At 45.7% G+C, this 14,688-nt stretch overlaps 1 protein-coding gene across 3 annotated transcripts in view; it reads left to right on the top strand.

Annotated features, from left to right (window-relative positions):
- ctdp1 (CTD (carboxy-terminal domain, RNA polymerase II, polypeptide A) phosphatase, subunit 1) overlaps positions 1 to 14,688 on the top strand; it is a 132,171-nt gene that overhangs the window by 29,140 nt on the left and 88,343 nt on the right. For all 3 annotated transcript variants that reach the window (XM_046327576.1, XM_046327577.1, XM_046327575.1), the window contains 3 exons: positions 5,780 to 5,921; positions 6,006 to 6,224; positions 12,494 to 12,656. In XM_046327576.1, coding sequence (XP_046183532.1) covers positions 5,780 to 5,921; positions 6,006 to 6,224; positions 12,494 to 12,656 — 524 coding nt within the window. The remainder of the gene's footprint in view (positions 1 to 5,779; positions 5,922 to 6,005; positions 6,225 to 12,493; positions 12,657 to 14,688) is intronic.

The following is a 14,688-nucleotide window of genomic DNA, read 5'->3' as shown; positions in this document are numbered from 1 at the left end:
ATATTCTGGTCCCTAATGGGCATGGATGCTATCATACTAGCCTCTTCGAGATATTAAACTGTCATTTGGATTGCAGAATGCATTCTCGTGTAACGGAGCATCAGCCGTCTTGGGCTATTGAATCTGTACATGGCTAGTTATGGCTTACACCTTGAAGACCACTGTGACCAAGTAAGCTGTACAATTACCAGGTGTTACTGATTTGATGAACACATACATATATAAGACATATCACTAGCTTGTTGTTCCATTAAAATCCTGTCACTACGGCCGTGGTTTCAATTTGGTCTAGCTAAGCACTTTGTTGGCGTTCAATCAAGTAGTACTATCAGAGTTCCTACTGACTGAAATTAGGTTTGGTTCGTATCGCCAACATGGCCCAGCCTTCTAAAGATAGAAGACCATTACCAGTGGTCTCTCTTCAATTATAAAGGCGTGAAGATGCCATTAACAAGACAAACAGGCCTGGACAATGAGTACAACTTTGTTTTTAGATTATCATTGAACAATCTGTGAGCTGCTCTGACGGCTGGTGCTCAAAGCTCGTGAGGGAGATAAGTGTTTCCAGTTTCAGAGATATTTGTAGTTCATTCCAGTCATTGGCAGCAGACAACTGGAAGGAGAGGCGGCCAAAGGAAGAATTGGTTTTGGGGGTGACCAGAGACATATACCTGCTGGAGCACGTGCTACAGGTGGGTGCTGCTATGGTGACCAGTGAGCTAAGGGGGGACTTTACCTAGCAGGGTCTTGTAGATGACCTGGAGCCAGTGGGTTTGGCGACGAGTATGAAGCGAGGGCCAGCCAACGAGAGCGTACAGGTTGCAGTGGTGGGTAGTGTATGGGGCTTTGGTGACAAAACGGGTGGCACTGTGATAGACTGCATCCAATTTATTGAGTAGGGTATTGGAGGCTATTTTGTAAATGACATCGCCGAAGTTGAGGATCGGTAGGATGGTCAGTTTTACAAGGGTATGTTTGGCAGCATGAGTGAAGGATGCTTTGTTGCAAAATAGGAAGCCAATTCTAGATTTAACTTTGGATTGGAGATGTTTGATGTGAGTCTGGAAGGAGCGTTTACAGTCTAACCAGACACCTAGGTATTTGTAGTTGTCCACATATTCTAAGTCAGAACCGTCCAGAGTAGTGATGCTGGTCAGGCGAGCAGGTGCAGGCAGTGATCGGTTGAAGAGCATGCATTTAGTTTTACTTGTATTTAAGAGCGGTTGGTGGCCACGGAAGGAGAGTTGTATGGCATTGAAGCTCTTCTGGAAGGTTGTTAACACAGTGTCCAAAGAAGGGCCAGAAGTATACAGAATGGTGTCGTCTGCGTAGAGGTGGATCAGAGACTCACCAGCAGCAAGAGCAACATCATTGATATATACAGAGAAGAGAGTCGGCCCAAGAATTTAACCCTCTGGCACCCCCATAGAGACTGCCAGAGGCCCGGACAACAGATTTTGCAGCTCTTTCAGAACATCAGCTGACTGGATTTGGGAGAAGGAGAAATGGGGAAGGCTTGGGCGAGTTGCTGTGGGGGGTACAGTACTGTCAACCGGGGTAGGGGTAGCCAGGTGGAAACCATGGCCAGCCGTAGAAAAATGCTTATTGAAATTCTCAATTATAGTGGATTTATTGGTGATGACAGAGTTTCCTATCCTCAGTGCAGTGGGCAGCTGGGGGAGGTGTTCTTATTCTCCATTAACTTTACAGTGTCTCAGAACTTTTTTGAGTTTGTGTTTTCTAACTGCCTGTGTATATTGGTTTCTAACTTCCCTGAAAAGTTGCATATCACGGGGGCTGTTGGATGCCAATGCAGTACGCCATAGGATGTTTTTGTGTTGGTTATGGGCAGTCAGGTCTGGAGAGAACCAAGGGCTATATCTGTTCCTGGTTCTAAATTTCTTGAATGGGGCATGTTTATTTAAGATGGTGAAGAAGGCATTTTAAAAATATTTAAAAAACAGGCATCCTCTACTGACGGGATGAGTTCAATATCCTTCCAGGATACCCCGGCCAGGTGGATTAGAAAGGCCTGCTCGCTGAAGTGTTTCAGGGAAGCGTTTGACAGTGATGAGTGGAGGTCGCTTGACCGCAGACCCATTACGGATGCAGACAATGAGGCAGTGATCGCCGAGATCTTGGTTGAAAACAGCAGAGGTGTATTTAGAGGGCAAGTTGTTTAGGATGATATATGGATGATATCTATGAGGGTGCCCGTGTTTACGGCTTTGGGGTGGTGCTTGGTAGGTTCATTGATAATTCGTGTGAGATTGAGGGCATCAAGCTTAGATTGTAGGATAGCTGGGGTGTTAAGCATGTTCCAGTTTAGGTCACCTAGCAACACGCACTCTGAAGATAGATGGGGGCCATCAGTTCACATATGGTGTCCAGAGCACAGCTGGGGCAGAGGGTGGTCTATAGCAGGCAGCAATGGTGAGAGATTTGTTTTTAGAGAGTTGGATTTTTAAAAGTAGAAGTTAAAATTGTTTGGGTAGGCACCTCCTTCAGCCATTACAGAGACACGTGAACAACCTTTCTCTGCAAGTCTGAGAGACACTGGCTTTATAGAGCCACCTCACCTCCTGACTCTACAAATGTCACAAGTACCTTCCTGTTCTCTGAAACCCACTGACTTCAATGGTGTAACTCTGAAAGAGGAGCAGGGAAGAATAGTCTGTCTGGGCCAAACGGATGATTCTTTCCCTCTGGTCTTTCGAATTAGCGTCATTGAAGTCAATGTGGCTGACTGACAGGTTGGCTGTCTGACTGGCAAGCGGACGTCATGTCTCTAAAGGAGTAATAGCCTCATCCAATCCAACGTGCCCTCAGACATCATCAAGCACAGGAAGTGGCAGGCAGCATTGCCGTCGGCTGCACTTTGCAATCAGCGGTCCGTGGGGGCTCAACGAGCTCTGTACGTCAGAGTCGGACAAATTCAACCACAGAGAGGAGGAGGGAGAAGGGGAGAGGGAGCACGTAGTGAACCACAGCATACAAGGTCCCACTTCATGTGAAGAGGAAATGTTAAGAAGCTGCCACTGTGTGGGCTGTCGGTACAATGGCCTGAGTGACAGTCATTGTGTGGGCTGTCGGTACAAATGCATGAGACAGTCTTTCATTCATTGTACTGGGATTTATATAGGGGTTGGGCTCACTCTGGGTGACAATGTCTCATAGTGATTTTCTTGATGGTCGATGTCCCTAGAGTTGGATAATGTGTAATAGATGTGCAGCAATGACAGTTCTGTTTTCGCTCTTTCATTCCTCCGTCCCATGCATTTTTCCCATATCGATTTTCCCATGTGACAATGTCAGAATACAACATGTTGTTGCTCACGTACAGGGCCTTCAGAAAGTATTCACACCCCTTTACTTTTTCTACATTTTGTGTTTGAGCCTGAATTTAAAATGTATATGATTTTTGTCACTGATCTACACACAGAGGAAAACCTTGTTCAATCTGCTTTCCAATAGACACTGGGATTTGAAAAGTGATGTTGACCTCAATATTCTGTAATTGTGTCTGATGTATACTGTAAATCTCATCTTTCCATTGGTATGATTAAAGGATATACGTGAGCAATAATGTGTTGAATACTGGTAAAATCCCAATGGGATGAAAGAGCGATAACATAGCAGTGTAGAACTGGCAGCTTTCTCTTGCACATTTTCCAACTCTAGGGACAAAGGCCTTCAAGGAAATCGTCACCCCAATTGAACTCGACAGCCCAAATTGTGGGGTCTGGCCCATGGGCTAATGTTTTAGCTACCTTGTATAATTCAATCTCAGCGTTGGCAGTCAGATCATATTCAGAGGATTTGTCTGTCTGGCCGCTGTTGCTATGCAATCTCAAGGCTGACCTCTTGTTGTTCTGGATTATTGGTTTATAGCTAGCTACATAGTCGGAACTGAACACGCTAGTATCAATTTCAGACACACCTAATCAACTTGGGGAGAAAATATGGCAAAGAATGATAGGCTATCGATGTGCAGAGCAGAGTCAGTATTTGCCGCTGTGAGATGGGCTAATCTTGTGTTGATTGGGTACGGTGCTGCTCTGAGATGCAGGTCTCTATCTTTCGGTCAGACGTCAAGTGGAAATTGCTGCTCTCTGAACTGACAATGCCAATAAAATAACTGATTGTCAATGGAACCTAATAGATAAATGAAATGCTTCAGGACAATTGTCAATTGGCTTTCAATGTATGATTGAGGCTCCCCGTAAGTGTTTTTTTTGTATTAGTTTCCCCCCCAATTTCGTGGTATCCAATGGGTAGTTAGTCTTGTCCCGTCGCTGCCACTCCCATACGCACTTGGGAGAGGCGACGGTCAGGAGCCGTGCGTCCTCTGAAACACAGCCAACCAAGCCAAGCCGCACTGCTTCTTGACACAATGCCCACTTAATCCGGAAGCTAGCTGCACCAATGTGTCAGAGGAAGCCCCGTACACCTGGCTACCGTGTCAGTGTGCACTGCCCGCCACCGGAGTCGCAAGAGCGAGATGGGACAAGGATATCCCTGCTGGCCTAACCCGGACAGCGCTGGGCCAATTGTGCACCACTCCCCGGGTCTCCCAATCACAGCTGGCTGCGACAGAGCCTGGACCCTAACCCAGAATCTCTAGTGGCACAGCTAGCACTGCAATGCAGTGGTCGCCTTAGACCACTGCGCCACTCGGGAGGCCCATTGAAAGTGTTGGTTTTAACAATAAAATCCACTTCCATTTGCATCCAAGAGTTGTTGTATATTTCTCTCTTCAGTTTGCTCCTCTGTTTATGCAGCTTGGTTGTTAAAGTGGAACTGGCCGCATTTGAACTACTTTGCAGATATAAAATAATTGCACGGAGCCAATCTTTGGCTATAAATAGAGATGCAGATGTCATTTGGCTAGCTAGCCAGATATGTGAATCGCTTCGCTAGCTAACTAGCTACGTTAAACTTGAACTGTCTCTTAGTTGTCAATCAAATGTATTTGGCATTGATCAAATGGGTGGGTAGGCAAGTTCCCATTTCAGTTGTAAGAATGAGCAGGCTACTATTCCCCATCGTTTATCAGTGCAATTCTGACGGCCAACTAGCTGAAAAGGTTTGAGAGGGTTTAATTAATGTTCCCTCGTTAGAATTTGAGCTCATCTTGCTCTGGCTTGCATTAGTTGTTGATCTTGTTGTCGATGCGCATAGGCAACTGAGGGAGAGAGATCCTACCCTTTTCACAGTTCTATTAATAGGACTGTGAAGTTCCCAAATGTAAGAGGACTCCCGTGGTATTTACATGTTTTCAGAAATCCATTCAGGTGTTTTTTTTGTGGCTCTTAGCGAATACGTTGTAATGATCTAACGTCGGCGCTGTTGCTGCTGCTTATAAACACATAGTCCTGTTCAAAGTTAATCATGCCGGGCCCATGTGGCAAATGGTTTATTAGATTATAAGCCTACAGTATCTCTCTGATATGGCGCACCAGTCTGCGTTGACTCGATCCTGGACAAAACACATGTTTTTATGAGGTTTTATTTGCTGCATTGTGTATTAATTGGACAAACACATGCCCAAGTTCCCAACCTATATTACTATAGATTTCTCATCTCTTACTAGACGTGAAAATGACCATATCGAAGTGCTCTCATGTCAAATGTATTCTTCTTGGCGGTGTATATGAACAGATTTGAATAAGATTTCATGTTGCTAAAACGCTGTCAGTTCTACTTTTAAGTTTGGTATCTAGCAACAGACGGTATTCTGTTTTCTCTTCTTGATTGACCCTTTCCTCGTCTCTCTTAGGTACAGAGAAGGTGCGTCAGGCCCAAGGCTGTAAACATCTCCATGTGGTGAATCCTGACTGGCTGTGGGGATGTCTGGAGCGCTGGGAGAGAGTGGAGGAATCACTGTATCCACTGAAGGAGGACTACACCAAGACCCAACGGTACACACACACACAAAGTCACACACACAAAGTCACAACAGTACACACACTCGCACAGTTATCTGATGGTGCTTCTGTCTTTAGGAGCAACAGCCCAGTCACGTTCCCTGACCTCCAAGGGTCCTTCCAGAACCCCCGGTTTCCCCCCGCCCCCATTCACCACCACCCTCCAGCTGCCCCTGAGGTGCGGACGTACGACCCAGTCACGGGGAAGCTGATTCGCCGTGGGACTCAGGCCTCCAGACCACCATCTTACCTCCAGGCCTCCATGTCTGCTGCCCATGGCGACCAGACCTCGCTCAGGTACTGACCTGGCAATTCAACTGTGTTGACAACTGTGTGTGGCGCGTACTTTTGGATGATGATGGATGACATGCGTGTTCAGACCGGTCCTCTTCTGTGGGTGTCCATCAGATGTATTGATATCTGGGATTGATGTTTGGCTTTTCAGTGCTTCTAAGTACCTAGTAAGTCCTCTTGCCTCCCTCATAGCTAGATGAGCAAGGACACCAGTTCTCGTACCAGTTAGAACATTCTGGAACATAGCTTGTCTCTGTCCTGTCCTTCTCTTTGCTCTGATGGCTGCTATACGGAGGCGTTGCAGCGTTGGGCCGAAAGGTTGCTGGTTTGAATCTCCGAGCCGAATAGGTGAAAAATCTGCCTATGCCCTTGAGCGACGCACTTATTCAGCGTTTCCCAAACTCTGTCCTAGGAACCCCCGTGGGTGCACGTTTTGGTTGTTGCCCTAGCACTACACAGCTAATTCAGATAACCAACTCATCATCAAGCTTTGATCATTTGAATCAGCTGTGTAGTGCTAGGGCAACAATCAAAACGTGCACCCAGGGCAGGCCCCAGAACCCAGTTTGGAAAACCCTGTATCGCCTTACATGTCGTAGACCTCTGGGCCCTGTATACAGAAGAGCTCTGAACTTTGCCAGCGTTCAGAAGATGTAACACTCAAAACAATAACTCTGGCAGCGCTTACAGCTGTAACGTAGAGAACAGTGTTCGGTCTGTTTAATCATATTTCTATTAGTAGGCCCGGGTACCAACTGTCTTTCTATGAGCCGAGCAGCAGGTGTTTACGCTCTAATGAATATAAATATATATATGTATACATGAGGCCCACTAGCCTTATATGCTGTGTGGATTTTTTTTCTCCTGGAATTAAATGATTAGCCAATTTCCTGCTGGAGTTTCTGCCTGTTCATTATGTTCTACAGCTAGAGGTGAAGATGAATTAGGATGTTAATGCTGGAAAAGTCTGTTTTTGGAGGAGAAATAAAATACTGGGGCTATGATGAATGTGATGGGAAACTGCTCATTAGTCAGCAAGCAGCTACAATAAGTGGTATTAACAGGTTTGTATTTCCCAGTCCAACCTTAAGGTTGTGTATTACTTGCAGTGTCTGCATGTATTTCTGTTTTCAGTAGTGCAGGTAGCTTCTTTACCCATAGTTTGTCAAGATTAAATCGCTCTCACTTTAGAAAACCTTCTGTCCTTCCTGTGTGAGTCACCAACAGCATCTCTGTCACCTCTATTGGTATGTACCAAAGAGTTAACATCCTAGGCTTGGTGTTGGTCTCAATTCAAATGTTTTCCTTTGAGCTGGCTCCAAATGTTGTGAAAGGTTTTCATCTCTAAATTGGCTGGCGTCTGTTTACCGGACGGTCTCTGCCGGGGGCTCCTTATCTTCCTGCTTTGAGACAGAAAAGTCATGTTAATAACATCAGAATGAAGCTTCGCAGCAGAGCAGAGTTGGTCTCACACACACACACACACACACACACACACACACACACACACACACACACACACACACACACACACACACACACACACTGAGGCACAATGCGGAATTTTTGTTACATAAAGCCCAAATTAGAGAGAAATCATCAAACAAACTCCGCTCCCAATTAGAGACCACCAGGAGGATGTGCTGCCGCCTGCAGTACATACTGGGTGATGTGGAGTGTTGTTCCCTCTTAATCGCTCAATACTTTCTTGGTTTCTGGGCAAAATGTTCCTCTCTACATCACCACTCAGTGGGCCCAGCCTGTCTCAGCGGTTTATCCTCAGCTAGCTACACTCCTGTTCTCAACGAGGTCCTCTAACCAGATCTAACAGGACAGTAGTGAGACGTGCCAACCCCAGGACTGTCTACTCTATCTTCAACAGATATTGTTTGTAGAGCACGACCGATACGTTTTTTTTTTGTGTGTTTTTCCGATAATGATTCTGACTTTTCGGGGGACAAACGTGCCGATATACTGTTTTACTGCGGGGATTGAAAAAGTGTTTTTCAACACTAAATTCTCAAACTGCCATCCAAAAGAGCAATTGTCCAGTAACTTCATATGTTGATGTCCTACATTGTGAAAATAATGACACAGCATGAGAATGGGGACTAGTGTTCAGATCAGCATGAGAATGGGGACTAGTGTTCAGATCAGCATGAGAATGGGCACTAGTGTTCAGATCAGCATGAGAATGGGCACTAGTGTTCAGATCAGCATGAGAATGGGGACTAGTGTTCAGATCAGCATGAGAATGGGGACTAGTGTTCAGATCAGTATGAGAATGGGGACTAGTGTTCAGATCAGTATGAGAATGGGCACTAGTGTTCAGATCAGCATGAGAATGGGCACTAGTGTTCAGATCAGCATGAGAATGGGCACTAGTGTTCAGATCAGCATGAGAATGGGCACTAGTGTTTAGATCAGTATGAGAATGGGCACTAGTGTTCAGATCAGTATGAGAATGGGCACTAGTGTTCAGATCAGTATGAGAATGGGCACTAGTGTTCAGATCAGTATGAGAATGGGCACTAGTGTTCAGATCGGTATGAGAATGGGCACTAGTGTTCAGATCGGTATGAGAATGGGCACTAGTGTTCAGATCGGTATGAGAATGGGCACTAGTGTTCAGATCGGCATGAGAATGGGCACTAGTGTTCAGATCGGCATGAGAATGGGCACTAGTGTTCAGATCGGCATGAGAATGGGCACTAGTGTTCAGATCGGCATGAGAATGGGCACTAATGTTCAGATCGGCATGAGAATGGGCACTAATGTTCAGATCGGCATGAGAATGGGCACTAGTGTTCAGATCGGCATGAGAATGGGCACTAGTGTTCAGATCGGCATGAGAATGGGCACTAGTGTTCAGATCAGCATGAGAATGGGCACTAGTGTTCAGATCAGTATGAGAATGGGCACTAGTGTTCAGATCAGCATGAGAATGGGCACTAGTGTTTAGATCAGTATGAGAATGGGCACTAGTGTTCAGATCAGTATGAGAATGGGCACTAGTGTTCCGATCAGTATGAGAATGGGCACTAGTGTTCAGATCAGTATGAGAATGGGCACTAGTGTTCAGATCGGTATGAGAATGGGCACTAGTGTTCAGATCGGTATGAGAATGGGCACTAGTGTTCAGATCGGCATGAGAATGGGCACTAGTGTTCAGATCGGCATGAGAATGGGCACTAGTGTTCAGATCGGCATGAGAATGGGCACTAGTGTTCAGATCGGCATGAGAATGGGCACTAATGTTCAGATCGGCATGAGAATGGGCACTAATGTTCAGATCGGCATGAGAATGGGCACTAGTGTTCAGATCGGCATGAGAATGGGCACTAGTGTTCAGATCGGTATGAGAATGGGCACTAGTGTTCAGATCAGCATGAGAATGGGCACTAGTGTTCAGATCAGCATGAGAATGGGCACTAGTGTTCAGATCAGCATGAGAATGGGCACTAGTGTTCAGATCAGTATGTGAATGGGCACTAGTGTTCAGATCAGCATGAGAATGGGCACTAGTGTTCAGATCAGCATGAGAATGGGCACTAGTGTTCAGATCAGTATGAGAATGGGCACTAATGTTCAGATCAGCATGAGATTCTCTTTTCATCCTATTTATTGAATATCGATTATCGTTGGAATTATTGGCCGATATGTTATATCAGTAAAAGGTCAATATCGGCCGCCGATATCAGTCGGGCTCTAATTATTTTCCCAGCCTCACCTTGGCTCCACACACAGCCTCACCATTGCTCCACACACACAGCCTCAACTTGGCTCCACACACACACACACACACACACACACACACACACACACACACACACACACACACACACACACACACACACACACACACACACACACACACACACACACACACACAGCCTCACCTTGGCCGTCCTCAGAATGCCTAAACATTGTGCAAACATAGTCTCTGTAGGAGCTCCTTGTAGCGTATCCAATGATATTTCTGGGTTCTCCATCATCTGTAAAATTCTATACAGTAGCAGATACCAGTCATTGGGAGAAGTGATTGTGTTGTACAAAGGTCCACAATGTGACTGGATAGGAGAAGTTGGATTAAAATAGACTAATCAGATTCGTCAACGAAGAGCAATATTCTAAGTATTTTGAGTCGATCTCATTTAGATCATGTTATGTATCCTGCTTGGCTTAAAATGAAGGAAATATATGTGTAATTTCCTACTATCCCACTGGATCTCTCTCTGGTCTGCAAACCGCTCTGTCTCCCACTGGGGAATGTCTCATTTTCACAGCGTTTAAAAGCCCAGAAGTTGCACCCTTCCTCTCGCTCCACCCTCGTTCCCTTCTTCCCTACATGACTCTGTGGGACACATCAATGGGCAGTTGTCCTAGATTAAAAAGGAAAGTTTAATGGGTAGCATCTGTCATTTTTCTGATATTAATTTTAGAATTTCACTGTATCGTTCCTCAAACATCTGTCCTTGACTGTCTCCCGTGTCTTTGAAAACGCACGCACAAACTTGAAATGTGGTTTGTGGCCGACCACATTTCACCTGCCTTTGACAGGACTTGTATATATGTCTAGTAGGGCTGTATATTAACCATATACTCCTGATAGCCCCTATGTCTAGTAGGGCTGTATATTAACCATATACTCCTGATAGCCCCTATGTCTAGTAGGGCTGTATATTAACCATATACTCCTGATAGCCCCTATGTCTAGTAGGGCTGTATATTAACCATATACTCCTGATAGCCCCTATGTCTAGTAGGGCTGTATATTAACCATATACTCCTGATAGCCCCTATGTCTAGTAGGGCTGTATATTAACCATATACTCCTGATAGCCCCTATGTCTAGTAGGGCTGTATATTAACCATATACTCCTGATAGCCCCTATGTCTAGTAGGGCTGTATATTAACCATATACTCCTGATAGCCCCTATGTCTAGTAGGGCTGTATATTAACCATATACTCCTTATAGCCCCTATGTCTAGTAGGGCTGTATATTAACCATATACTCCTTATAGCCCCTATGTCTAGTAGGGCTGTATATTAACCATATACTCCTTATAGCCCCTATGTCTAGTAGGGCTGTATATTAACCATATACTCCTGATAGCCCCTATGTCTAGTAGGGCTGTATATTAACCATATACTCCTTATAGCCCCTATGTCTAGTAGGGCTGTATATTAACCATATACTCCTTATAGCCCCTATGTCTAGTAGGGCTGTATATTAACCATATACTCCTGATAGCCCCTATAGTAGGGCTGTATATTAACCATATACTCCTGATAGCCCCTATGTCTAGTAGGGCTGTATATTAACCATATACTCCTTATAGCCCCTATGTCTAGTAGGGCTGTATATTAACCATATACTCCTTATAGCCCCTATGTCTAGTAGGGCTGTATATTAACCATATACTCCTTATAGCCCCTATGTCTAGTAGGGCTGTATATTAACCATATACTCCTGATAGCCCCTATGTCTAGTAGGGCTGTATATTAACCATATACTCCTTATAGCCCCTATGTCTAGTAGGGCTGTATATTAACCATATACTCCTTATAGCCCCTATGTCTAGTAGGGCTGTATATTAACCATATACTCCTTATAGCCCCTATGTCTAGTAGGGCTGTATATTAACCATATACTCCTGATAGCCCCTATGTCTAGTAGGGCTGTATATTAACCATATACTCCTTATAGCCCCTATGTCTAGTAGGGCTGTATATTAACCATATACTCCTTATAGCCCCTATGTCTAGTAGGGCTGTATATTAACCATATACTCCTTATAGCCCCTATGTCTAGTAGGGCTGTATATTAACCATATACTCCTTATAGCCCCTATGTCTAGTAGGGCTGTATATTAACCATATACTCCTTATAGCCCCTATGTCTAGTAGGGCTGTATATTAACCATATACTCCTGATAGCCCCTATGTCTAGTAGGGCTGTATATTAACCATATACTCCTGATGGCCCCTATGTCTAGTAGGGCTGTATATTAACCATATACTCCTGATAGCCCCTATGGCTGTTGGGCTGTAAGCCTGACCCTCTACTGAAAGTTTAGAACGTAATGGAAAAATAGAGCTGTTTTGGAGGCTGCGTGTAATTAGAAGACGCACAAAGGGTGTTTCTCTTCCTCTTTCCCACAATCGGTGATAACAAGTCACTGGTTTTCTTATGGTGATTGACAATAATTGGGTAACAGTTGGAGATGTTTGTGTCTGGCTGACGGTGGTTTGTTGTGGTGTGACCAGGAGGGGTCAGAAGGACCAACATGGGGAGACGGCGGGTCCCTCCAGTCGAGACGACGAGCAGCCTGGACCCTCCTGTCGGCGGAGGGAACGCCAGCCCAGCATGTCAGAGACCAACCCCCTCTACACATTCTGTAAAGAAGACCTGGACAGCATGGACAAGGAGGTGAGGAACATTATACCTGCTAAACATTTTTCAAAGATGTGTGCATACTGAAAGAAATACTAACAGATCTGGTTGGAAGGACCATGGAAAATACATTCGGTCACAAACACAATACCTTTACATGTGACTCACATGAACTCTGTGTGAATACAGATTCTATACAGTCTCCAGGCAGGGTTGGAGCCGTACGGTGGACTGCGGCGTGCTATTTTGAGCTTCTAATATCTGCCGTACACAGACAGAACCACACACACACACACACACACACACACACACACACACACACACACACACACACACACACACACACACACACACACACACACACACACACACACACACACACACACAACTAGACAGAACCACTCGGACATAAAAACATCAGTACATCCTTTGATGTTCCATCTCTCTCTTTAAGGAAAGTATTCTGAGAATATAATCATTACACACACACACACACACACACACACACACACACACACACACACACACACACACACACACACACACACACACACACACACACACACACACACACACACACACACACACACACACAGTTGTTATAGTGCTGTTTTTCCCTGGCACATCCACTCTGTGCAGACTGTGCATCTCCAGCCTCCAAGCTAGATAATGGTGTTTAATGACATCTGAGGGCTGCTAATGTGTCAGGGGACAGACTCCTGGGTCCTCTCCAGCAGCCTCTATTTGTCTCAGTAGGGCTGTCCAGAGTGTGCCTGACTGGAAAAGCTGTCAGTTCTCTGCTTGTTCAGAAAATGACAAAGTATTCCTCCACCTGAAGTTTCTCCACCTCCACCTGGTACTTCTGTCCTCTGCTCTCTGTCACTCAGTCATCTGGCATGTTGTGTGACTCTGCGCTCTGCGTTGTTAATGATGAGGATGGCATCACATAGTTTTAATTCATTCCCCACGGAGTCCAACTCTTGTCCCCTGACTTATGTCTGGCTGGTAAGCGAAGTTCCTCGTCACACGACATGCTCTAATTGACTGGTTAAAGGGAGCCTGAGTGATGCCTCTACGTCCGTTTGAGCTGTCTCGCTTTCAGCCATGCTTATTATTTACACACACACACACACACACACACACACACACACACACACACACACACACACACACACACACACACACACACACACACACACACACACACACACACACACACACACACACACTCAGACAGACAGAAATCATTTGTATATAAAGGCTAGTGTTTTATTGAGTTGTTCTGAATGGTATTCTGTCCCCTGTTGTCATTTTGTGGACATGGCTTTTAAGTTATTTGGAGAGAGACGAGGTGAAAGAAATGAGAAGCTGATGGCTAAATAGAAACTGTAGCGACACTCCTGATAGAAATCTGTGTGACGACGTTTTCTCTCCACTTCCCGACCTGGGTTTTGTTATTGTCATATAGAAGATGACTGGTGGCACTTTTGATACTCTTCTTTCAGGATGTTTCTCGCGCTCACCTCTATCCCCCTGCCTCTATCCCCCTGCCTCTATCCCCCTGCCTCTATCCCCCTGCCTCTATCCCCCGCCTCTATCCCCCGCCTCTATCCCCCGCCTCTATCCCCCGCCTCTATCCCCCGCCCTATCCCCCCCGCCTCTATCCCCCGCCTCTATCCCCCGCCTCTATCCCCCGCCCCCTATCTATCCCCCCCTATCCCCCGTCTCTATCCCCCTGCCTCTATCCCCTGTCTCTATCCCCCTGTCTCTATCCCCCTGTCTCTATCCCCCTGTCTCTATCCCCCTGTCTCTATCCCCCTGTCTCTATCCCCCCGCCTCTCCCCCTGTCTCTATCCCCCTGTCTCTATCCATCTCTCCACCTCTCACTCTCATTCTCCCTCGCTCCCTTGCCACCAGTACAGGGCACACAGTTTGTCCTGGCAAATGGGTTCCAGTTGTGAGTTTCAATCCAAATGTTTTAGATATCACTGTGACTGGGGGACCCAGCTTGACGAAGGGCTTGACGAAGGGCTTGTTGTGAACCAGGAGATGCAGAAAGGGATTATGT

The sequence above is a fragment of the Oncorhynchus gorbuscha genome, linkage group LG24 (genome assembly GCF_021184085.1).
Source record: "Oncorhynchus gorbuscha isolate QuinsamMale2020 ecotype Even-year linkage group LG24, OgorEven_v1.0, whole genome shotgun sequence".
Lineage (NCBI taxonomy): Eukaryota > Metazoa > Chordata > Actinopteri > Salmoniformes > Salmonidae > Oncorhynchus > Oncorhynchus gorbuscha.
This window is presented reverse-complemented; position numbering and strand designations above follow the sequence as displayed.